This window comes from Ambystoma mexicanum, chromosome 4q (genome assembly GCF_040938575.1).
Source record: "Ambystoma mexicanum isolate Mex_15411 chromosome 4q, UKY_AmexF1_1, whole genome shotgun sequence".
NCBI classification, from domain to species: domain Eukaryota; kingdom Metazoa; phylum Chordata; class Amphibia; order Caudata; family Ambystomatidae; genus Ambystoma; species Ambystoma mexicanum.
Window position 1 is genome coordinate 224,837,725 of NC_090928.1, and position 26,927 is coordinate 224,864,651.

The 26,927-nt window shown below is 45.9% G+C and overlaps 1 protein-coding gene across 1 annotated transcript in view; it reads right to left on the bottom strand.

Moving 5' to 3' along the window:
- SLC22A16 (solute carrier family 22 member 16) overlaps window positions 1–26,927 on the bottom strand; it is a 963,109-nt gene that overhangs the window by 181,676 nt on the left and 754,506 nt on the right. The window contains exon 6 of the mRNA XM_069607763.1: window positions 3,395–3,504. Within this exon, the coding sequence (XP_069463864.1) occupies window positions 3,395–3,504 (110 nt within the window). The remainder of the gene's footprint in view (window positions 1–3,394; window positions 3,505–26,927) is intronic.

Below are 26,927 nucleotides of genomic sequence, written 5' to 3' on the forward strand. Positions count from 1 at the left end.
GGAAGAGCTCGGATGCCCTGGTTATCATGGCGTGGAAAGATCCAAACTCGTCGGCTGGCGACGCCCGCGGGGGGTGACGACGGGATGTCCGCTGTGTCATTGCCGCCGTCATCGTCCGTCACCGTCGCCGTATCCGTCGCCGTATCCTCTCTAGGGGGATGAGGGGTCCACCGGTCTCGCAGGCACGAAGAGCACTGCGGGGTGGACTCTCCTCCGCTTGTTCGGAGGGCTTCCCGACGGGCCTGGTTCTGGCTCCTCCGTTGGGGTGCATGGTAATCTCGTCCTTATCTCGGTATATAAGGATTGGATTGCCAACAAAATGGCCGCCGAGCTATCCTGGGGCTCGGGCAATGGCTGCGACGGACGGGATGGCCGCTCCACTGGGCCCTGTTCGTCGTCGTCGTCGCTGTCTTCGATCACGTCAGCAGGGACCGTCCGCTGGGATCGAACCTTCTCGAACCTCTCGTTGAAGCCTATGGGTCTTTCGTTGAGGCCCTTCTCGTTCTCCACCAGTTCCTCCTCAGAGACTGATTCCGAGTCTGAAATGGCCACCCCCCCCTCTTTTTCAGCCGGGGCTTTCACGGGGGTCTTAGCGATGGGCTGGAAAGAGGATTCCCTCTGCGGCGGCAGGGATACTCTGGGCCTAGAGGCCGTTTCCATTGGCGTAGTTTCAGCCGGCTCCGCCAGGGTCGAGGCGACCACTTCGGTAGAGGCCTTAGCCGGGTGGGTCAAAGCCCTCACCACCTTAGGTGAGTCCTGTGCCTTCGCCTTGGGGGGAGGGTGAGCGCCTCGCTCCCCCTTTGAGATCAACCGGGTCTGCTCCAGCGGCCTACCCGGGTTCTCGGACTTTCTCTTCCCCGAACTGGAGCGCTGGCTCGTGGTCGAACGTGCCGGGGAAGTAGCGCCCTGCTTGGCAACCGAAGAGCCTGACCTTTCGGCGCTCCCGGAGCCCGCAGACTTGCAGTGCTTGGCCTTCTGTTGGGCCCCCATCGCCAGGGCACCCACAAAGGACTTAGAAGCACGCTCAGACTTCTTCTTCGCCTTCTCACCTGCCGTGCCCTTCTCCAGCCAGGTGGCGAGGCGGGAACGACGATCTTGTTTGGTCCGTTCCAAAAGGTTCTTGCAGAACGCACAGTCCTTCTCCACGTGCGTCTTGTCCCCATGGAGGCAGTAGAGACATCGCGAATGCTCATCCTCGTTGAAAACGTTATATAATCCGCATCCAGGGCAGTTCCTGAACAGCTTGGATCCGGGCGTAGAGCTCCCCTTGTCCTGGGCCTTGTCCGTTGAGGTAGGCGGCAGATCTTCCGGAATCCTCCAAGAAGTATAAACTCGACAAAACCTTCACCCTTGAGGGGCTAGAAGAATTCCGAAACGGGTCCCCGTTTGAAAAAATGAGAAATTCTCCTGAAAAAACATGAAAATGCAGTAAAAAACTCGAGAGCTAAACACGAGGACTCCCAACACTTGAGCGTGCGGTAAAAAATCTGAGGATGGCTGCCAGAGGCGGGGCTTAGGGAGAGGGCAGTCATTGGCTGGGGGGCAGTAAGACCCAGAGATCAGTGATTGGTTACTACTAAGAAAGACAGATCAGAAACAAAACTGATACTGATTTTTTCTTTACCGAGGATTCCCAGCCTGACGACGGGGAATATTCATGAGCATGTGAATCCATGCCAGACCCCGTGCTGGAGAACTTCTGAAACCTGCACTTGTAAATATAGGGGAGGACCCGGGAATAAAATGAGAAGCAGCAGATTTTGTGGAGGACTTTGGTCAAAGCTCATCTATTGTGGGGAACCCCAAAACAAGCCAATTCTAAGGAGAAGCTACCCTGAACTTTTTTAGCTTACTTTGGATTTTTAGTTGAGTGGGACTTTTATTTCAACTTGAGAGCTCAATTGATTATGACTCTTTAGTTGACTTTCTTCTAACCCGTTTTGTTAATTTCCACTAATAAACACATTCAAATTGAGTTTCAGAAAATGGCTGCTCATTTTTCAATGTGCTTCTGTTTTGCATCTTGTTTGGAAATTGTCAAACTAATACACATTTTAAATGAAAAATAATTATTTTGTTGTTGATGATTAACAATTTGCTCCTGTAGATATTACATGAAAATATTTACATTATAACAAAAACGGAGCAAATATTATTTTTCACCGTTTTTTATGCTTGTGTAATATGGCAAGGAGTGGAAAGGCCTTATTACACAAACGTTTTGAATCAGTGCAAACAAGAAAGGTGGCAAATGTGTTTGCTTTAGCTTTACTCTAAGTAATGAGAAATTGAGAAAATACATTTTGCTGCACTTTTCAAAAGTGAACGCCAAAGTTAAGTCAGAACCAAAATCAGTTAGCACAATTTCACATTACCTAAACAGCCACCATTGTGCAACATCCTGCAGCTCCATTCTACCTCTAGTAAAATAAATCTTCACGTAATATGCGTTTGAACAAAACCTATAATTCCAAATTACACAAACCTATAGGGCCAATACACAAACCCATTTTTAAAGTATTCCAGAAACACCACTAATGTTACCTCTGCACCAGTGGTATTTCTGTAATTTGTAAGATTTATGGAAATAGGTCCAGTAGAGATGGTAAATACCGCCAACAGTATTTCAGGTCCAAAATCCACCAAGAAATGAATGAGTTACTGAGTTTTCCTGGAGTGGCAGTTGATGAGAGACTTGATGAAGAGTTGATGTTTCTGTTGGGTGTCAAACTGAATGTACTTAAAGACTTGTCTGCAACTACTAATGAGAAGAATAAAGAAGCACACTCGTATTATAACAACTTTGGTTACGATGGGCTTCTTCCTGCACATTTATCTTATTGCCGCGTTCCTCACTTTGTAATGTAACCCATTCATTGATTAAACTATGGACAAACCATTTTGGTTCAAGGTGGTGAACACATCATTTCAACGAAAGATTTTGAGTGTGGTTCTACCTTAATTGAAAATAAAAACGATTTTTGAAATTAAATAAGTAACAAAAGTAGGTGGAAATTAAAATGGAATATTATGTAGAGTTCTGTCTAAGAATATTTCGCATGTTTCGAACATTCAAATGAGCAACATACACCGTTGCTGCGAAGTGGAGACCTCATTTTATATAGTCTTACAGCTCAGCGTAAGCCCTTTACATGGGTCTGTGTGATGAGAATCTCAGGAGCCCATCGTTGCACTATGTGATGTTTGCCATGAGCACCTGGAGACCGTCTCTGTGGTGGTAACGGTGCGCACTATAAGCCAACATAACATTACCTGATAAACGTGTTGCTTCTTTCTTCCACACAGTAATGTGTACTTCTTGTGCCGTTATGTAGACAATTTATTGAGCTCTGTAAGCAAAACATGACTCCTTAAAACATATGAAATACCTTACCTTATAATTGTCGGATAAAGCTCTGCTGTATACAGGTAAATAAGTCCAAAAGCCACTCCTATGGAAAACTTTCCTGACATATTTGCCACAATGCTTAAAACAGTGAAATCCTGTAAAAACGAAAAAAATCAGATATATTGTTTTAAGTGGCAATTTATTGCTGTTGTATAGAAATGACAATCAAGTAAACACGGTAAAAGCATCATTGCATGCTCCCTATTCATTTAAAAATATTTATTTAAAAATTCAGTGCTTCATCACTGTTAGAAACACCCAAATATGTTTTGTCATACACCTGAGTGAGGCCCAGTGTAGTTAGTTCTCAGAACTCCATATAATAACATGTGGGAGTAGCAGGCCACTGGGGACAAGATTGGACCGGCCCCGACCTGATGTGCCTCCCACAAGGATGGACAGTGAAGGTTCCTGTATGTCCATTACTCTCCATAGAAAGCAGTATTCCCCAATCTAACAACACTGGGGCAGAAGAGGATTGGGTAAACTATGAGTCCCAGAGTGCCTCCAACATTGTGCAGGAAGAATTAGATGCAAGAGCAATGCCAGAATATACAAGCTATAGTGTTCCTCAGGAGGAGATGGCCATAGGGGAAGTAGAGCAGTAGAGACTACATTGCAGACCTCGACCTCACAGCTGTATTGAATGTGGCAGGAAAGGTATAGGAGAGGCAAGACCTAGACTGCTTACTTACAGCGTCCACAGAACTTTTCACCACAGACTTTGAAACGTTACCTGGAGAGAGAGCAGGTAGTTGAGTAAGCAAGCAGACACACTGTCAGCAAGACAACCTGAGTGCAGAACCATGCATTCCAAGGCCTGGGAAATTTCAAGATGGTGCTGTAGTCCGCACTGACATTTAATTCTTCGCTGGAGCTGATTGTGGGCAGTTAGACAGAGCCACCAGGTAACCAATCACAATGCCAGATAAACAGCGAGCCAATAGGACGGGACAATATGAAACATAACCAATTAAATCCCATAGTTTTAATTACTAAAGGGAACAACCTTTGGGAGGGCAGAGGGGGCGGTCAGCCCCTCTCAGAGAACTTTCAATCCAGCAGGAAAAGCCCAGTCAGAGAGACAATCCGGAGGGATGTAGGTGGGATCTCTGTGGGGTCCTTGATATTAGAGCAGAGGATACTGGAAGAGACAATTGCAAGAAGAAACACCCAGACACAGGAGAAGGTGTATGCCATGGAACCCTTGATACAAGTGGAGAATACACCTGAGGAGATAACAAGGAAGAAGCCCCCCAGGTGGATCACTATGGAACTTTCGCAGAGCATAGAAGGTTGCTATCCGACCACCCAGTATGGCAAAACCCGGAAAGAGAGGAAAGGTTCAATAAATAATAAAGCACTTTCTATATTGAGGGAACTAAAGGACTGCTAGATTATCTTTCCACCAGCAACCCCAAAAACAAAGGAAGAGGAGCCAACCTGTGGCCGGAGGGCGTGACACATATCAGTAACCTGACAAAGACCCCGATGGCGGGAGAAATACCTATCGACAGCATTGAGGGCTACGAAGAGACCAGTGCCACCAGAGGAGAGACCTGGACTACACTCTGTACCTAGCATCTAGCATCTAGGACAGGATCTCTCATCAGCACCGAAGCGTAAAGTCTAGGAAGAGACCTATGGACAAACCTCATCTCTGGGAAGAGAGCTGTGCAACCTAAGATCCTTGAAGAGACTTCTCCTACAGCTCCAAGCCCAAGGCCTAGAAAGAGACCTGTGCTACACCCGGAACCCAAGGTCTAGGAGGAGACCTAAGTTACAACCAGAAACCAAAACTCTAGAAAGCTCCCTGTGCTACAACCTGAACCCAAGATCTAGGAAGAGACCAATGCTACAAGTACTATGCTGAAGCCTGAACCCAAGATCTGGAAAAAACCTGTGTTATACCCTGAACCTAAGCTCAGGGAAGACACGTGTGATACCAAAGGTCTAGGAAGAGACCTATGCTGCAACCTGAACCCAAGATCTAGGAAGAGACCTGTGAAAACCAAGAAACAGCCTGCACCCAAGGTGTAAGACGAGGCCTGTGCTACAAGGTGAGACCCAAGACCTAGGAAGAGACCTGGGCTAAACCTGAACCCAAGTCTAATAGGAGAGACTTGCATTACAACCTGAAACCCCAAAGTCTGAGAAGAGGCTGTGCTACAACTTGACAACTGAGATCTAGGGAGAGTCCTATTCTACAAGATGAAACCCAAGGTCTAGGAGGAGACATGTGATACCTCCAGAAGACCAAAGAGAAAGAGACCCTTAGTATTTTCTTTACCGAGGATCCAGGAAGAGGCCTATTGGGAACACTCAAACCCAAGGTCCGGGAACGGCCCCCTTCATGAATACTGAATCCCATGATCTGGGATGAGACCTCGTTAGAGAGATTTAAACAAAGGTCGGGGAGAGACCTGTTGGAAAGTGTGAAAAGTACTGTATCCAACTATCCAAGGACCTGCAGGGACCAGACAATCTGGCAAGGCCTGATAAAACGGCACTGAAAACTGACGGAACCCGAAGGGCTAGGAGAGGACAGAAGGAACACAACCAAACTGACAGAAGTCTGAGGGAAAAAGCAGAGCGGTCCAAGACCAGACTGTGAATCCCTGATCCCAGAACTTTGCACAAAAAAGATAATACAATATCAGCCCAAAAGAAGTAATAAAAGCATCTTCATCAATGTAATATAAATATCTAAAACAAAGAAAGCAAAAAGAGCCAATTTACAATTCTATTAAGTTAATATTATTAGAGAAAGAGACAAGAATAAAATTGATATACAGGAAATGACACACAGCTGGAAAAGGACCAGCCAACTGAGACATAATAACGTAATACCCTTTGCTGTACTGATCAAATGGACGGCTTCCCTCCATATGTGGAATGCTGTAGCCATGATCACAATACACTCTGACCCAAAAAGTGTACTCCAGAACTGGTCACCCGCAATGGAGTCAGGATTTACGATAAAATATGAATAACTTGTCATGTAATAAAATGTTAAACTCTTACATTGCGCAAGTAAGTGACGGGATGATTTCACGATCAATCTACATAGGAAGCATAGTCTCTCACTTCTAGGAGTCTGAGACCATCTGCCAGTGTTGTCAAAGGTGGGTAAGATATTGAATCAGAGGTAAGTAACAGAACGATGTAACTTTGACAAATAAAATGTGTCTAATATTATCATTGTAGTAGGGGATGATTTTCTATAAGAATGTGTTTTGGATTATTACATTGGCCAAACCTTGTAACATTTAGAGTAGTGTGCAATAGCACTTTATGGGCATATCCATGCACAGACTGGGATTGCCATAATAGACAGTGTTGGACCCAAATGACTGGACAGACTCAAATAATATGGAAAAGTACTACTTTATTATCAATTGAATAAAGAAGGGCAATCTGGCAAACAACGGTTCCTGGTCCACACACTCACACTGAAGATTAGTTACACAAAGGCTTTATACCTCAAAGTGTGTCAGCTATGATGTCATCCTATGTGACAAATAAAAAAACCTATCAGGTTTAGGGATTGGTTAGGGGAACATATCTAATTATGGAGTCTATAAGTGTTATTTACTTCATTGGCTGTTCCTCTCTGGTAGGCAAGCCTCGAACCTCCCTCTAACTAGGTATAATACAGATTATAACAGTATAACAGTAGTGGATTGGCTCATGCAACACTGTATGCTCATCGTTGTTTAGGCTTCATGATAGGTTGGCATCCTCTCCCAACCTTGAATACTCTGCTCACCAGCAGTACATAAGCAAAATGAAAATCAGGTGCAGAGAACAACGTCAGACTACTACCCACTTTCCCTATTAGTCCATCATCTCTCATCTGCCAAGCCTTCAGCCAAGGCCTATTCTTTGTAGTTGACCTTGTACACTGTTCTCTTCTCTAGGACTTTTTAGGGAGTGTAGGTACACCACTATCTTCATCTGGAGCTTAATCAATAGGCCTTGTTTTCGATTCCTGAATCACGTGTGAGGAGACCATAATTTTGCCAATTTCGACCTCTTATTTAGGGCTATTTAATTCAATTAAACTGGGTTTCATTACTCCTCTTGGGCTCTGGAGACTTGGTTGCTCCGTCTCTCATAGGTTTTTCTGCATCTTTCATTGTCATTACTTGTCACTTACAAATGGTCCCTCGTTTACTTAATCTAAGAGAAATATGTCTTGCATAAGTTGAATATCCTTGTAAACTCCCCTTGCACCCTTCAGTAGCTTCTCGCTGTGGCATCCTTGATCTCTGACCAGCAGTTATTCTTTGTTCATGCATGAATTTTTATTTCCAGTCTCTGTAAACTCTGGTCTCTCTCCTTCGAACTCTACTTATTATCATTGAGCGCCGGCGTCCATCTGTCCAACATGGCTTCTTCACCTGTGTTATGTTTTCTACTGCAGCAAGCGTCTATATGGCTCATCTACCTTGCGTTTCTGCATATACAGATTCACTACTCATTTGGTTACTTATATTCCTTGTATATATGGTTTCTTCTTACTTGTACGTATGTTTACTATTGTGTCTTCAATTACATCTTCATTCTTAAGTATTCTTAGATCGTTTCAGTGTGTCATTGTATCTTCTCCTTATGACATTACCTTGCACCTGTCAGATCTTCTTTACAACTCCTCGATATTCAGTGGTGCCTGCAAGTCTCCTGCTACTACTTCAGTACGAGGGTACATTCGATACAGCTGTCTGAGTGCATAACGTCTCTCAAACACTCGATGCGATATTGGGATAATATCTAGTGCCATGCACAGTGTCTTCTTGTTATTCATCCAGTATGACGGAGGAGAGGGGGACGGAGTCTATCAGTGACACACAACACTGCTCCTCTACAGTAGGTTAGTTTGAAGGCTAAGGCTTTCTAAAGAAAACAGTTCTATTTTCTGTAGAACCAACTTTGGATCCTTCTTTCGTGTTGTAGACTAGGGTGTCTCACAAAGAGACAAAGACTCATTAAGAGAAACCATCCTTAATCAAGGCAATATTTTAAGTTACCCAGACCCTCGCCGTGTTTGAATTCAGCAGTTTCTTTCAGTTATACCCCTATGACTAACTGTTATTTACCTAACCATATATCTGGGTACAGCCTAAATAAAGAACCAGGAGAGACTTTACACCAGGTCTTGTGCCTCACTGAACGGATTACACACCACAAAAAGACATGGGTAGCAAAGGTTTAATTGACCAAGGATTAAACATAAATGAAAGAAAAGGTCTCTTATTAACAATATTGCTAATTTCAAAAATCTGTATAAAGATTGCAACCCAAATGGCTTCCTGTGCCAATTACAGTTTTAAAGGTATCCTTTACAGTCCAGTGGATTCACTGTTCCTCTTCCACTAGCTTTAGTTAGTAGCACCGGTGCAGCACTCTAAAGTGATTTCAGCAAGTCCTTCCAGGTGTTAGCGGACATGGAACAGGAGAATCTACAAAGAGGCCTCATACAGACCAGGGCACTGATCGGCAATGGTGAGTGTTCCTTTTCTGTTTGTTTAGGGATAACTGTCTCGACGGTATTTCACTCTGTTTTTCGGGATTTGTCTTCTGCCCGTTCTCCTCTATTGGTAACACAGCCCTATTTGCAGCCACTTATGTTTGACGTCTGCCTGTTCTATGGATGTACTTCTTCCTTTTCCCTTGTATCGGAATTCGTCATTCGACCCCGATTGGAACTATTTGTGTTTACCACTGATTCCTCCATGGTATACGTCTGTGCTTTCTTCTGTACTGGTAACACAGACTTCATTTCAACTGTTATGTTAGACTTCAGGCTTGCTCTCTACGGCTTACCCTCACATTTATTGAACCTCTGACTGGAATTTTGCTGCATACCTGAACTGGGGTTTTTCTGCATGCACCATGCTGGACCTCTGCTTGAATTGGAGTTTTCCCCTTAGCTACCCCTCATGCCATACTGGTAGTTCCCTGCTTCTTACTTTTTTTAGCATTCATGTTCGCCTAGGAAGTTCATCCCTTTCTTTCCTGTCCCTCCTACTTACCCGACCCCCCTGACCCCTTCCCAGACTTGGACCTGTACTTTAAGGTACGTTCCTACTAAATTGGTAGTGGTTGGGGAAAGGAGGATCATTGTGCCTTATCATATGTCCTTACTCTTTATACCTCAAGCAGGGTAATAGCATTTCCTGGGAACCTTGTCCTATCCCTGGCTGCGAACACAACAGTTATTCTCTAGGCTAAGATCTCTTAAAGGGACCGTACCGTGTTCCTCTGTACAGCAATACAGAGCATATTATTCTTTGGGCAGGAAGAGTGCGTGATTTCCCCAATAATCCACTTTAGCAAGTTCCCTTCTGTATGAGCCATTACAAGTGCCTCGTTATTAATGCCTGCCCTGAGGTGGGGTCGAAGTGAAGATGATCAGGGGATTGGCCCAATATCATCATCCAATTGCTTGGGGAGGTACCCAGCCCCATCGTTCAACCCCCTCCATGTCCCCAGAGGGAGGTAGAGGACCTCCTAACCATTTTAAACTAGATATTCTTCTGTATTGAAGTCCATAATTAACCAATACAATGGTATGACCAGACAGGCAAGAAAATCAAAAGCCCTTTAGTTCCAAATTAGGTTAAATGATAAATGGATGTGAACATTTCAAGTTGAGTACCTTCATTGATACAGGCTTTAAAATGCATGCGACGCATCTATGCCTCGATCTATCTTTGTGTGGCTGGTTTACAGAGAGGAGATGTCTACTGCAGCATTATGAAATATGTTGTAATTCTCAGTCGTTCACATAGTTTCTGGCACTGAACTCTAGTGCCGGACCAGAAAGACCGACTGGAAGTGACCTTTGCTTGCTTATTTGGCCTTGTACCGTTACCTAGAAAATGTGGATTCAACAAAGAAGGTATTTAAAGATGCATAACTGAAACAAATTCCATAGGTAGAAAAGTAATACTCGAAAGGCGTCGCCGATGTAACATATATTTGAAACAGGGCCCTGTTCTCCAGTGCAAATTGACACACAGCTGCTGCATCCCTTATATAGAAATCACCCAAATGTCCATGCCTCTTTCTACATGTGGCAGAGGGGAATTATTTAGGATGAATTTGGACTTCTCTCAGTCTGTTGTGGCTGAATAGACCTTCGCACGCTAAGACACTGAATGATTATGTAGAGATATCGCGAGAGCGCCCACTCTCGCGAGATCTCGCCGCGAAAGTTAGCTCCGCCCCCGCGCACTCCGCGCGCATTACGGGAAGAGCCGAGGACGCGATAAGGTGCGTCCTGCCGGCTCCTCCGAGAATGGGGCCCGCGGCCCACACCCAAGGACACGGACATTTCGGCTGCAGCCTCCCAGCCACGTTAGGCCCGTTGGCCTTTGTTATTGAGGCACGCACTTGGCGTGCAGTGTTGCATGAAACCTGTGGGAGAATAAAACTCAGTGAGACAAGCCCTGCGACTCCTGCATTATCAGAGGCGGAACAGAACTATTCCACCATAGAAAAAGAAATGTTGGCCTGCGCATGGGCAGTGGAACATTTCAGGACATACGTATGGGGCACAAAATTCAAGTTAGTGACTGATCATAAGCCCCTCATTCATATGCTCAGCCCGGGAGGCACTAAAGTATCCACACCCAGATTAGCACGCATTGCAGCCAAACTGCAAGAGTACACGTTTGAAGTCCAGCACATCTCAGGCTGGAAAAATTCGCAAGCTGACTGCATGTCGAGACTGCCGGAGGGTAGGGATAAAGCCACCACGTTCCTTCATGGAGAATGCATAGTTGCATCCATCACGGACTTGAGAGCACCAGATTACCTAGAACTCAGTGAGAGACACTGGGAAGAGGAAGATGGGAAAGACCCCACCATGGCCATGATTCGCAAATGGATCAAGGAAGGTTGGCCAAGTGAAAAAACGCTGCCCGAGGGCATGAGACCCTATTGGAAGGTGTCAGACGAGCTATCTGAAACAGAGGGGATAATTATGAAAACCGACCAGATTATCCCCCCACAGGAATGAGAAATACCATTCTATGTAGAGCCCACGCGGGCCACTTGGGAAACACGATGACCCGTCGCAGAGTGAGAGAGGCCTACTGGTGGCCATCCATGGACCAGGAAATTCGATCCATGATAGAACGTTGCCATGAATGCCTCAATAGCGACAAGAGACTGAAGGTCCGCCAAGCACCCCTAATACCCACGGAAATACCAGAAGCCGTGTGGTCAAAGTTTGGCATCGACTTCATAGGACCTTTGGAAGCAATGGCACCTGAACATCGGTACGGAATAGTACTGGTTGACTACCTATCCAAGTGGGTGGAGGCGGAGTTTGTCCCAAACATAACTACAGCAACAGTTATAGAAGTACTTACAGAAATTTTTCAGAGGGAAGGCCTCCCCAAGGAAGTGGTTAGAGACAACGGGGTGCAACTGGTCTCTAAGGACATGGAAGAATTCTTAAAAAGAAATCACATTAAACAAAAGAAAGCGGCCCTATATCACCCCCAGGCAAATGGGCTGGTAGAGAGGGCAAACAGGTTCATAAAGGGCGCCATCCAATTGGCAACGGCTTCGGGTATGGACTGCTCAAAACCACCAAGGAGGCCATAGCGGCCCACAGACTCACTCCAAATGGAATCACGCAAATATCTCTGTTCAAAATGTTGAGAGGGAGGAGTGCGGCTTCCACGCTGATTCCACCATGGTTGTCGAAAATACGAGAAGACGAAGCGGTGGACATGGCAGAAGTAGTCTGGAGAATCGAAAGCAGCAAGACACGCATGAAATCATGGAGTGATCGGAGAAGAAGAACCAAGCAAGCGTCCGACATAGGAAAAGGAGACTTGGTTAAAATCAGACTACCGAAGAAAGATCAGGTCACGGGGTCTCGGTTTAGCCGACCTATCAAAGTGAGTTACAAAGGAGCAAATCATGTTCGCACAGAAGACGGGCGAGCGTGGAACCTCGAAAGAGTGGCACTATACCAGAAGACTCGAGGAAGAGCGAGGACTCCGGAGAGATCACGAACGGAAACCGAAAGAGACTACGGAACAGGCGAGGAACGAGAACCAGAAGGAGACGACAGAGAGAGGGTGGAAACCGAGGTCGAGCCGGAAGCACTGAGGGCAGATCCCGAACAGGAGCAACAGGAAGATTGCGCCGGAACTGATGATCGGCCCAGAAGAGAACACAGAAGACCGGTAAGATACAATGACTATGTTTTACAGTGATGTGCTGTCCATTGAAAAAGGGAGATGTGTAGAGATATCGCGAGAGCGCCCACTCTCGCGAGATCTCGCCGTGAAAGTTAGCTCCGCCCCCGCGCGCTCCGCGCGCATTACGGGAAGAGCCGAGGACGCGATAAGGTGCGTCCTGCCGGCTCCTCCGAGAACGGGTCCGCGGCCCACACCCAAGGACACAGACATTTCGGCTGCAGCCTCCCAGCCATATTAGGCCCGTTGGCCTTTGTTATTGAGGCACGCACTTGGCGTGCAGTGTTGCATGAAACCTGTGGGAGAATAAAACTCAGTGAGACAAGCCCTGCGACTCCTGTCTTCATTGTAAGCATTATACAACAGATTATCTGTGCCTCGCTTCTCATGGCATCATTATTTGTTTCTTTTTCTGTGTTTTTCACTTTTTGAAAGGGAGAGAAAACGCAAAACCTCAAGGTGGCCCGGGACTTCTCAAAGAAGAGGTTGGCTATTTTTAAGTAGAGCCTGGATTGTTTTATTTCCATACTCTTTTAAATGATAACTTGGTTGCACATGCCTGCTCTTAAGTGTCAGGGGACCGTAAGGTGAACCTCTCTGGTCGTTTTCCTGCTCAAATGAAACCGATAGAGCACTCTAGAGCAGTCTAGCTGATAATTGTTGGCTCATTCCCTTATTGTTTTTCACTTTTAGTGCCAAGAGGATGTAAGGTACAAGGCTTTTAACTGGTCCCCCCTTTTGCCCTATTATTTTTGCAAAGTAATTTACTGCTGAGAGAAATACGTGGGACAGCTGCTTATTTCTCCTTTTTCCAACTTAGAGAGGCTAGCATCTCACCATTACACTCCTCAAGCATTAGCTTGACATCATGATGTAATGTTCAGTACCTGAAGGTAAATAACACTGGCCTCAATGTATAAGGAGACTAAGTTAAGGAACACCAAACCCCTTCCATATTATCCCCAGAACTGTCACGTCTGGTCTGGCCATTGTCTTTAGAAGGCCTGCATTTGGAAGAAGGAGACAGGCCTGTCAGTAAATAATAGTAGGGAGTCAATATATTTGTATGGTTGGAGGGTTGGCATCAGAGATTTAGTATTATATGGCAAAGGTGTGGCAGAGTCAGGCACCTGACCCCATCCAGAGGGCATGCGGACCCCTCTCAACCATGGGTGAGAGACCTACCAGGATTTTCACCAGAGGCAGCCCTACCCCACGGGTGGGTTGTGGGAGTTGGGAGGTGTCCAGTGCCTGTCTCGTCTACGTGGGCCTGTTTGAATTAAATAAGTACCACCTTTTCTTGCCCCATGCCTGTACTACACAATATTGGCGTCTTGTTCTTGTCTCTTAGGACTGCAGTGTCCAGCATACCTAGGGATGGAAGAAAGAGCGAGCAGTCTGACCAGGAGAGAGGCGAGGAATTGCCATGCCTCAGAGCAACCCGCACAGCAGATTGGGAATCCAAACATTCTACGTGACACAGACCAACGTGACAGAAGTAAATTCACCTTCAGCGAGCCTGTGGAGTGGTCCATGCAACAAACTAGCAATTCCAGCCCTCTACTTAATACTCACAGAGGCAAATTCCTCACTTGCGCCATGGCCAAGGAACAGTCCCCATATCAACCCATCATACCAGACGCTCTGGCAAGCCCTAAAATGATCTGCTTCATTGACTAATAATAGCGAGCCACCATTTCCAAATTCAGGCGGACCTGCATATGAGAAGGGAGCGGGACTTAAATTCCAATTTTTGTGTGGGCTTACCCGTAACACCTCGCCTGGGGAAAGGAAAGACAGTTGCTGGCCTGGAGAAACAGGTGAGGGAGAGAGCCAATGGAGGGGCACAGGAAGGTGTGAGTTGTTCATGTGCTGTCAAGGGAGTAGGATGACCAACAGACCAAGTGGAGGAATGTACAGTGTAGAGGTACATGAAGAAGGATTACTAAAGGAGTGTACAAGGTGAGGTATTGGTAGGTGGGAGAAAGTGGTACTTGGATGTGAGTGTGTGTGTAAGGTGTGTGAGTGGGGGTAATAAAGGGAGAGTAGCGAGTGAATGAAAAGGTGTCAGAGAGTGAAGGGGAATGACTGCGGGAGAAGGTGTGGGTGGACTATAGATTAGTAGCTGTGTGCAGAGAGAAGAATAGTGGTGTCGAGTGGTGAGACAATAGTGTGGAGTGGTGAGAGTAGTAGTATGGAGAGTGGAGAGAACAGTGGGAGAGAAGAATTGGTGTGGAGAGGGTAGCATAGTGGTAAAAAGATGTGGGGAGTAAAAAAGAGAACATCATAGGGAGGGACAGGAAGAGCGATAGAGCGGTAGAGACAAAGGAGAATGGGGGGAAAAAGGAAGGAGAGTATAAGAATAGAACATCAGGATGAGGAGTACAAGGGAGTGAAAGGGAAGGACCAAGTGGGGCCAGAGTATATGAAAGTTACTAATCTTTACACTGAATTGCACTGAGGAACCTCGGTTAGAGAACACCTAGTTTGTTCCCATAGGGAGATAGTTAGAAAGAGTGTTTGCTCTTAGACCATCCCCATCAGGCAGGCAGAATTTTAGACAGTAGGGGTTATCAAACTTTAGAGAATGTCCTGCAGTTGAGGGATGCCTACTCTAGGGAGGGAACCGCCCCCGCGCTAGATGAGAGAGCGAGGCACGGCCCTTAACCAGCCCCTTTGTTTAATAAAAACCCTTGAACTATCTTCAAGAGTTGGTGTGTTCTTGAGGCCATCTTTGAAAGAGGTTACCATCTTTCCTTTACCTGTTATAGGCTCACTTGAAAGATGGTTTGACAAGACAAAACCAGTTGAAATGGCAGGGCTAGAGGGCAAATATTTATATATATAAAACACTTAAGTACTCAGCTGATGCAATTTATCAGTGCTATGTTGCCCTCTGCTGTCCAAATGGCAAAAGTGCACCCACTTCAACAACAGCTACCAATTCAACAAACAGAATGAGCATGGTTCTACAAGGTCACCTTCACATTCCACTATAGCAAACATTCAAAAGTTACTTCTTTCCACCCCCCTTCTCTTCACACAGGGAACAGCGGTTCCAGTGTCAATGAACAGTTAATTACCGGCTCAACGTAAACCCTGTAAGACGAATGCCTCCTCACGAGCTACAACTGAAAGTAGGTTTGGTAATTGCTACTGCTCAATCTTAATGCATCACTGGGACTCTGCAATGGAACGAGGTTGACAATTATGCATCTACAAAGACACAGCATAGAGGCCCGTGTGATTGATGGAATACTACCATAAGGCGTAAGGTCTACTTCATCCTGGATCCTGTGAAATATTGTACATGTTTCCTGATGGAATCATTTAAAAATAGCAGAGCAAAGTGGCTTACAAAGTTTCACAAATTGCTGATATCGGACATAGTATTATGGCTTAACAGGGACTATGAGCTGAAAGCAAAGTGCCACTTGGGAAACCGATCTACTTTTAGCAGTTCCCACCCATATTGCTGCTCTAATCCCTCATCAGCTAGCTAAGGGCTGCCGAGGAGCTAGGAAGGGCCTAACCACATCATCCGGGTGTTACTGACATGAGAGCAGGAAGAGGAAAAGCCAGAAGAAAGATTAGACAAATCAAGTTTCAACACATTACCAATCATCAATGTAGAGTCAGAACCGTGACATGTGGCCTCTTCCCAGGTAAGTGTTGGTGTGTGGGGGGCTGGATAAGGAGCCCCTGCACATGTGAAGCTGTACCTTATTTATGAGGACTGTGCATGAGAGTAGGCAGGAGTTGGGGCAAAGCACATGTAATGCCATGCCATACCTAACATACACTCAGCATGCAGATAGGCTGGTATGAAGAGGTTTGGAGTAGCAGTACCTGCACATGTGAAGGCGTACCTTGCATGGGCTGAGCGTGTATGCAGGCGGGTGGCTGGGATAGCAGTACTGGAGAGGCAGCAAAACCCCTGACTAAAAGCTGATGGCAGGACTGGCACATGCGAGATGTGCCTTGTTTGTGATGACTATACTGCACATGGCATGAACTACTATTGAATTCTTGAGATATTTGATGCGCATGGCATGTGATGGCAGCAACTGGACATTGAGGCTGTGATGGTGCCATGCAAATGAGGAATCAGCTGGCATTGGATGACCTTACGGGGGCATTTGAGGCTGCATTTGGCATAGAATGGCAACACATACACATGTGAGGTGGCACCATACACATGGCGTCTGTACTGAATACATGTCATCAGCGTTTGAAATATCAGCCACACATTGCCCCGATATGAGAGCAATTGTTGCAGCGAGTTCCTTCGGGTTGATTTTTTTCCCTTTACCCCCTCTCACATATGCCTAAAGAGAAACTAATGACACCTCTCCAGACTCTCCAGGGTGTGAAACTAGAAAGAAACTGCACTTTCTACGCACAAGGTTTTGACTGTGCACATGGTAACCTAAGATCATCTGTTAACCCTTACCTATGCATCTATTAGCTTTATCTGTACGGCATTGGTTGTGAAGTGGTTATGGCGCTTGCCTCAAAACAAGGAACAGTCTTGGGAGCTGGAATGAAGTCCTACCACCTTCAGCACCTTTTTTGAATTGGCCTGTTTTATTTTTATTTATTTTGTTGCCTTTTTTTTACCCATTGACAAATGGGACAAAATAGCACATAGGCAATATGGCAATGTCATTTCGGTATGCACAAGCCCAGAAATGTACCTCATCGCTAGGAGACCTAGGGGATCTGTGCTGTCTGATTCTGGACAGGTGTAGCCATAAAAGCAACCAAACTCTGTAGGCTTGGAGTCCCTTGATATCCAGCTCTGCCTTTTAGATCCGCTCTACAAACAGTTGCACTTGTGATTACAAAAGTACAGATTTAAAAAATGTTATTTTTTTCAATTGAAATGTTTTAGTCTAATGGTATGACAGATAATACCCTATGGGGTCCATGCTTTTGTACGCTTGTAGTAGTAATTATCCATGCACGTTGGTTGGATAATGGGTTCTGTTAACTTGGTAATTGGAGGTAGTCCTTCCATATATCGAACGGCCCAGGGTTCGTTTAAAAATGCACAGTCTTGAGGGGCCCTTGGCATCCAATGCTGCTTTTTAGCTTTCTCTCTCTCTCTGACAAGGGTCACACTTTTTAATTTCAGAAGCTTTGATTTTTAAACAATCTGCTTCTTTCCAGAAATACAATGTTTTTTTCTGAAATAGACACCGTTGTTTTGGGAAGCCTTTCTTAATTTCTTTCCTTTGTATTTTGGGTTGAGGGTTTTGAGTCACGGCAAACCTCCTTGTCAGTTACTTAGTACATTGCAATTGTGATTTTGCTAACAATGTCTCTTTATTGTTTGAATTTAGGTTGCTCTGGGGTGAGAGCGCCTCACTGATATGGAGGTGTGAACCTCCTGCAGTGTCTCTGATAGTAATGTGGACTCTTGCAAAGGTGTTTGCACCTTTTCACACAGGTTTGTTTGTTTGTTTATTTTATTTGTAAGGCGCACCAGACCCAGGAGTAGCAGGGCGCAGAAGGATATGCGAAGCTTACATATGTTACAAATATACGGGCAAAATACAAAATGTCGACATTACATCTGAAGTAATACAATATAATACAATATACAAGACTTATAATACAATATACAAGACTTAAGTTGCACATAGTGGCAGAATAACCTACATCTAGGAAGTTGGAACTATACACAATTTACAATCTAGCAGCAGGTCGTGCTGACGTACCATAGTTTCAGGGCAAACTAATTCTCAGTCAGGTTGAGGAGAGTAATGACGTTCTTTCTGAAGAAGGAGTAGGGGAGGTCGGCTCTCAAATGGTGTGGCAGGGAGTTCCAAAGTTTAGCGGCCTTCACGAGGAAACTGATGCCGCCAATCTTACACAATTTGAATCTGGGTACTACCAAACAATTAGTATTAATTGTTCTGGACGGTCTACTAGAAGTTCTTCCGGATATTCTGTCAATGAGGTAGCTCGGAGCCACATTGTGTAGCGCTTTATGTGTCAAAGAGGCGATTTTTAGTTGTATTTTATTGTGAGTCGATAACCATTTATGATGACGTCTGATGGCAGAGATATGCACTCTTTTGTTGATGCCTAGTGCAGCTCTAATGGCATTGTTTGTAATATTTGGAGTTTTTGGATAATGGTTTTATTACCACTGCTGTAGAGGGCGTTGCAGTAATCTAATCTTGATAGAATTAATGCTCTGGCCAGTATAAGGCAGCTGTCGTTGGAAAGGAAGGGCCTGCCTGCTCTGATCAGTTTACAGGTATAGGCTGTGGTAGAGGCCAGAGAATTTAGTTGTTTGGTAAAGGACATCCTTGCATCCAGGTAGAAACCAAGCGTTTTTACCTCCTTGGAGACAATAGTATTATTACCGTCAATGATGAAGGAGGCATATTCATGCCCTAGTTTGGAGATGTTGGGTGGGAAGCCAAGGATGATCAGCTCTGTCTTGTCATCATTCAGGCAGAGGCCGTGAGTGGCCATCCATGACTGAATGAAGAGATAAATTCTATTCACCAACACCAGGTCTTTGCCATGATCCCCGGAAAGCGGGAGGAGAATCTGAGTGTCATCTGCGTAATTAGTGTAGGTGACACCCAGAAGGTCCAGATCATCGAACAGTGGCTTGGTGAATATATTGTAGAGAGTGGGGGACACACAAGAAACCTGAGGAACCCCACACATGATTGGGATAGGGTCCGCAGCTGCAGAGGGAGAGAATACTCTGCTAGTTCTGTCGCTCAAGAAGGATCCTACCCATTTAACAGCGCCTCTATAAAAGTGGGCTGCCGTATCAAGATGCCTACAAAGGACCTTATGATCAACCAAGTCGAATGCAGCTGAGAGAATGAGTAGCAGTAATAATGCTGTTTTACCTTGGTCTCTCAGCTCATCGATTTGTGTCTTCAGGTCTATCAGTGCAGTTTCCGTCCTGTGTAATGGTCGAAATCCTGATTGACAGATCCCTAGGAGTTTGTGCTGTTCGAGGTGTTTATGGATCTGCAAATATGCAATTTTATCAAAAATTTTAAGAAGAAATGGAACTGTTGTGATAGGGAGGTAATTGGTGGCGATAAGTGGGTCTAAGGTTTGCTTCTTGAGAAGCGGAAGTACCCAGGATTGTTTCAAATTGGCTGGGACGGTGCCGGAAGCAAAGGAGGCGTTAATCAGTTTGGAAATGAAAGGGGGGAGGTCTCTCGCAGCCTCTTTTATGATATACACTGGGCAGATATCACCTTTCCAGTTAGATGGTTTGAGAGAGAGGATAATTTTTTTCACCTCGAGGATAGTAGTTTTGGTGAAGCAGAATGTGGTATTTGGATCAGAGATATTTGCATTAGTTGGGGGGTGGTGGTTGGTTGGTTGAGATAGGTTCAGAGAGTCTTTCTTGTTTTTTATTCTAGTTTGGAGGGTGTTGATTTTATTGGTTAGTGCTAGTTGTATCTCTGAGCACCAGTTCTTGTCTTTAAGGCAGATATCAGGGAGAGAGATAGGGGACTCTAGCTCTTTTAGGATTGAGAATAATTTTTCTTTTTAATAGTCGCAGATCTTTTAACTGAGGAGTAAACCACTTGTTGAGATGTAGTTAAGGTTTACTAGCCCTCAGTTTGAGAGGGGCGACTTTGTCCAAGGTCGAGAGCATGATCTTGTTATATTCATGCACCATTGTACTTGGGTCCAGGTTGTCTACCAGAGAATGTAGGGTGGGTAGAATATTAGGGATCACACTGTCCACTGTTAAATTCTTTTTTAACCGGTTAGCCAAGGTGGCGCTTCTTGGGGAGCCATGAGTTTTTGTCTGGTAGTGGAGAGTGTCATGGACACGAGGAACTGGTCCATCCAAGATAGGGGAGAGCTAGAGGTAACGGTAGCTGTACAATTGTGGTTGGCTACCCAATCCAGGGTTCTACCCTTAGTGTGGGTGGGAGCGTTCACCTTTTGGGTTAATCCTTATGCATTGCGGGAGCTTACTATTTGCACAGCATGATTGTCAGAAGGATCATTCAGGCCTAGGTTAAAGTCTCCGAGCAACAATACTTGGGAGGTAGGTTTGAGATTACAAGCAGTTAGATTATGCAGATCCTCTTCAAAAGTGCCAATGGGACCAGGGGGTCTGTAAACTATATGCATGTTGAGGGATCGGGAGTTCTTTAGTGGTAGCTTGACAGAGAGGGATTCACATGATTGCAGGTCATGAGGGGCTACTAGTCTCAGCGATAAACTCTCTCTAGCTATGATAGCTATTCCACCGCCTCGGGAGCCATCTCTGTCTTGTCTGAGAATAGTGTATCCTTCTGGGATGGCTAACGTGAGTGCAGGTCCTGCGGCCTTGTGTAACCATGATTCGGTTATGGCTAGGAAATCTAGGCTGTCTTCTGTAATTAGGTAGGCTATGTCGATTGCATGGGCCACCAATGACCTAGCGTTGAGGAGAGCTCCTTTTAGGGGTAGATTATCTTCTTTAGTTATGGTTGTGCATGTAGTAAGGCTATTGGGGGCTAATGCCTTGGAGATGAGTGTGGGAGTCTGAGTATCAGAAATGCTACAGGTGGGAAGGGTAGTGGGCCATTTGGTGCTGGTAGTTGTCGTGGTGTGGTGACAATTGGTTTTCTTATTGGAAGGTGGTAGCAATCTGGTAAGCGACTCGTAGATTTTAGGGAGTCTGCTACATAGTTTAAGATTTCTGATGTACGTAGTACAAGGGATCATGGTATATTCTCCTGTAAACTGGTAGTTAGGATGGGCAGGAATACTAGGCTTGGGTGTCATGTTGGTGGAGGTATGAGGGCGTGATTTCCTCTAAGCTAGGAGGGTAGCGTTGGAGTGGGCTACTAAACTAATGAGCAGCTGAAGAATGTTAGGTCTCATAAGGATATAGAGGATGCGGCGGCCTGGCATATTAGAGGTAAGCAGTGGACCAGTTCAACTTTAACTAGGTGGGCCTGGGGCTTGGTATGCACGGTACACAGAATGTTCTAAGACAAATCGGAATAGGCAGATACAACTTAGTCTGTGAGGGCCTATGACAAGGTATGCAAGTGCACTGAGTGCTCTAGGACACAAAGGGTAGGGCTGATACGGTATAGGGCAATAAGGCTGAGTAGCATTACAGAACTCAGTCTAAATGGTCATAATGGTTATAAGGCATCAAGAGCTAAATAATAAATGCAATGGTATCATGGTAAACAAATCTGTATAGTACAGCCTAAGTACAGTTCACACAGCAATACTAACATAAACAGGCAGGTGCATTCAGGTGTCTGAATGAATATGGGTGGTCTAGGCTGAGAGTAGATCAAAATACAGACAATGATGAGAACGCGATTAAGGGGGGAGTTGGTGCCGCTGATGTTACTGGACAACAAAGGTAGCATGGGGGGGCAACAATGTACTCACGTGGGTCAGCGAGCACATGGACTTTGCAGACATGGAGTCTGGCCTCTGGCACAATACCTCCTTACAGAGTGAATAAGCTGGCAGCGTGCAGATCCAAAGTAGGTGTCCACAGTTCTATAACAGCAAGTTCCGGGTAGGTCCTAGGGCATGTGTGCAGTGTGGTTCAAGGTTGCTGTTGCGGCTGCAAGGAGGACTGCCTGCGGAGCAGTATCCCGCGCCATAGCGCAGGTGCGGACAGGGGCAGACAGGAAGGGGCCTTTGGCTCACAGGCCTTAGGCTGCTTGGGCCGGCTTCCATCTCCGGTATTTCGTGCGGAGTGAAATACGTGTGATGATGGTTGCTAAGCAACCAGAGTAGACGCTGCGGTCGCGTCGTAGCTGGCGGCCATCTTGCGGCAGGAATGGGTCTGAAAATCTCCTCGTGGGCACAGTGATGTTAGCTGGCACTGGGGCCCAGGTTACTTGCCCAGGGTGCCTTGGTGCCTCTTAGCAGGGACAGGCGAGATGTGGACTTCAAACAAGAAGCAGCGCGGGATCACAGGCATGTAGATCGGGCCTGTGAGGGATATGCGGCTCGCTGCTCCTGCAGCATGGTGCGATGCCGGTACCCGATGTGGAGCAGGATCAGGTGTTGCAGGACAGGGTGATTTCTGTCTAACCGGGATCAAAAAAATATCAATAATCCTGATTAAAGCACAAAGCGTTGATGGCTGTACTCAAGAAAGTACTTGATTAAACAATTAAACTCCTGCCATTTGCGCACTTTGCATATCTAATCTTCACCCATCTTACTCCAATTAAAGAATCCCATTTGGAGAAGGACCGTGCAGTTATTGGTTGTGCACTGCAACTTGTGCAGCACTTCACCTGCCCTACCCTACCTGCAATGCCTAAAATTATTGGCCCAGAGATGAGCCCCAAGCTGAGGGAGCTTTTTGGGGTCAGGTATTCCTTTAAGTAAACCCAGCAATGGCTCACCACTCTTTCTCTCATGCAGTCTGCCACCTACTACCACAACAGTGGCAAAGGGCATCCTTCCACAGCAGAGTCTAATTAAGCATCACGACAAATAAGTGCTGTACTGTATAGTGCAGCTGGTGGGATGCTGTGAGGGGTTGTTCTGTTTAATGGAGAAGATAATGTGCCCATATAAGGAAACCATCCCTACTTACAATAGATGGGAGGACACTCAAAGTGTACGGTACAATTTGGACTGGGCTCTGTCAAGAGGGGGTGGAGACCTCTCTCAATCAAGGGTGGTAGCTCTACCATTGGGTTCCCAAGAGCCAGTGCTGCCCCACAAGTGGGGAGTGAGAGTTAGGAGGGCCCAAGTTAACCTTTGCATGGATGACTATCTCGAGTACCACTACTCTTGCTACATACCTGTTGCACACAATGCTCGCTATTGAACTTTCTATTCTTCCACAGGGCTACACATACAAACATGCCTGGTGGTGTAGACCCTAAATAGAAGCACGCCAGGGAAAGAGGGGGCGGCAAGTGAAGCAGATGAGGAACACCAAGCACATCCCAGGCAATGCAGATGTTGAAATTAAGCTGGGCACGAACTCCAGAAAGAACTCTTGTCAGCAGGCCGTCATTTTCAAATGCCGGCGGACTCATGGGTGAAAGGTGTAGGGTACTAACCCCATTATGTGCTTTGGTGACTTGAACCGAGCCCCTGGGGGAAAGAACGCCAGCAGCTGGCCCAGGCAACCAGCTGACAGGGGAAGGCAATGGCAAAGACAAACTATAGGATAAAGAAGGGCAGTGTAACCAGGGCATTGTGGATTGTTTGTGTGAGGTCATCGGGGGAGGAGGACCAAGAGACCAGGCACAGGAAGGACGGTGCAGTGGAGCGTGGAGGTAAATTATCAAAAGTGTGTATAAGGTGAGGTATTGGCTGCTGAGAGAAAAAGGTACTTGAGTGTGAGAGTGTGTGCAAGTCGAGGGAGTGATATTAAGGGAGAGTGTAGCGGGTGTGATAGAGAGTGGTTGAGAAGCATGACAGAGTGTGAAAGAAAGGTGACTGTGGATGTGATAATGGAGTGCAGCGTAGTCTCAGGAGAGTGCAGTATATTGCAGTGGGAGGAGAGTGTATGAGAAGGAAGCAATAGTGTGAAGAGAGTAGTAAAGAGTGGGAAGGAGAATATAGTCTAGGAGAGTTGGACCTTGGGGTGTAATATTCAATGACAGTTGCTTTTCAGTTCACTGACTAAGGGAAGCAATAGCTAACTTATTTTAAGATACCACAGTTATACTCCAGGTAAGTAAAACCTATACACTTTTTACATGAACTTTAAGCAACTTCAAGGCAGTTGTAAACCTAAGACTCTGTTTGTGTCTGTCTAAAACAGAGCAGGGAAAGCAAAACCCAGTGTTACACTTTATGAAGGCCTCAAAGTTATTCTACGTAGGTAAAACCTAATGCAGACTTATTTTGGACAGGCTAACAGCAAATCAGGGGAAGCAAGACCCAGTTGTGGAACACTCATACATATCCTAACAGGAATAGTGGAGTGAAACAAAAGCATTATTTTTGGCAAAGAGGCACAACCAATTCACAGGTCAGTAAAATAACCTTACACCTACTTTTCCAAATGGCAAAACATTTCTAAGGTAAGTAAAACAACTTTAAATATACTTTTCAGAATGGCAGAAGATTTTTAAAGTAAGTAATAACTTTTGTAACTGTTCACTCTCAGAGTTACAGTTACCAACCAACTCTTTTACAAGTAAGTAACATTTAAACACTTATTCTCTTTTCTAGGCAAAAGGCCCAACCTTTTAAAAGTATTTCCCTTATTCTTGGAGCATGAGTGTTCTTTGTGGCAAAAGGGGGATCACTAGGGAATAGTGTCCAACAGGCAGTGTCAGGATATGTTCTTAAGTAGCAAAAGTCAGGGTACCTAATGAAGACTGTTCAGAAAGGTGAGTATTTTACTTTAGAGTTAGTTGAGGGTCCAGGGGCTTCACAGGAGACACCCTAGGAGGATTCCAGCAGAGCCCTGGGTGCACTGGTGAGAGGACTTCCCAATCACAGAAAACACCCCAAAACTACACAGGAATCATAAGAGACTTAAGGTAAGTAAATACCCAAGCCAGCACATTACCTCAGCACAGAAGAAGATTTTGCAGCAGGAGGACTTCCCTGCAAAACCCAGTTGATGGATTCCTTGTTGTGGTGACTGACAACAGGACCTTGGAACTTTGCAGCAGGGATCAACGGGGAAGGCTCTAGGCAAGGCTTTCCTCTCAGCTGGATGCGGCTCTGTGGATATGGTGCCTTTTCAGTAGCACAGAAGAAGATGAAGAAGACAGAATATCGCTGGTCGGATTCTCGTCGTTATAAACGTGCAGCACTCTGGTGAGGGAACTTTTCTGACTGGAATAGTGCCTCTGGAGATCCAGCAGGATGCCCACGAAGTTTCAGCGAGATTCGGAATTCGGAAGACTGTGCACCACACAATGGCTAGAGGTCTGAGGGTATTGGGGTATAGCAGCCCCGCACAGTTACAGCACGGTGTGGGATGGCTCAAAAGGCAGGTTTTCTTGAGCCTAGCAGGTCTCACCAGGCTCTGGGTTGGGGTCATCAATTTCGGAGTCCCCAGCTCGATTGGAAGGAAGGGCTACAGCAGGCTCCGGTTACACAGCAAAGATCCTTTCTACTCTTGGGAACTGTAGTTCTCAAAAGGTTAGCCAGAGAAAGTTAAAAAGGGGAGCACCTAGGGCAGTGGTCTTCAAACTTTTTTGGCCTGGGCCCCCCCTGAGCAAAGTATGGGCAGGCCTGGCCCCCCCAAAAGTGCCAGATGGACAGTATGTAGAAATCACTATGAACATTTGCGTGCCGTCACCGCACCCTACTCCCAGTACAGACCCTGGGCTCTCCCCACCATGCTCCCACCACTATCCCAGTGATGCCGCCCATCCTGCTCCCACCACAGTCCCATAACACAAGCATACACACATCCATACACATTTAAATAAAACATAAATCGCCATAAACGTAGCTCGCTTGGTTGCTAAAATGCCACGCTCCAGGTTGCTCTGCCCGTATGTGCGAGGAGGCGCTGGAGCCCCCCTCGCACATACATACACGCAGTGCCCCAGCCAGCATTTCCAATGAGCTAGGCAAGGATGGCGAAGCAAATCACCCCCAGCGTTGCATGGCTCAGTGATCATGTGCGGCTGGGGAAATGAACTGTCAAAGGCAAACAGAGTTTCCCTTTGACAGTTCAGCCAGCCCAGGAGCACTCCCTCAGCTGGAGAAAGCAGCTGAGGGAGTGTTCAGTGTTTCACTGGGCTGGCTCGTCGGCTCCTCCATAATAGGTGAGGTGGCCAGTGGGTGGACGCCCCCTCACCCATTATGGATGAGCCGGAAGGCTTGGACTGGCTTAGAGGGCAATAGGGCGATGACCGTAACAAAAATGCAAAATGCTAGTGTAGGCCAGTAAAAATGGGCCACTTTTTTGGCCAATGTGGGCCAGTTTGAGGAGTTACTTCACTATGCAGCTAGTAGTTTTGACCATTGTTGCTGAATAAATATTCTTTAAATATCACCATTTGTTTACATTTGAACAAAAAACAACCCCTTGGGTACTGTTCAAACAGTCTGTGACTAAACACTGAATATCCATTTGCAACTGCTGGCCATTTTTTCATTGGTGCCTAAGACCGTTTTATGGCCCAGTCTGACCATGTGAGCTGCCCCTTCCCATTTCCTCCAATCTATAAAAAAAAAAAAAAAAAATACATTTCATGCTGGGCTCTGGTGTCCCCCCTGGGATGCGGCTGCGCCCCCCTGTGGGGGCGCGCCCCACAGTTTGAAGACCTCTGACCTAGGGCAACCCAGCAAAAATAGGCACTTATTACCAAAAAGTTGCATGGCTCAGTGAT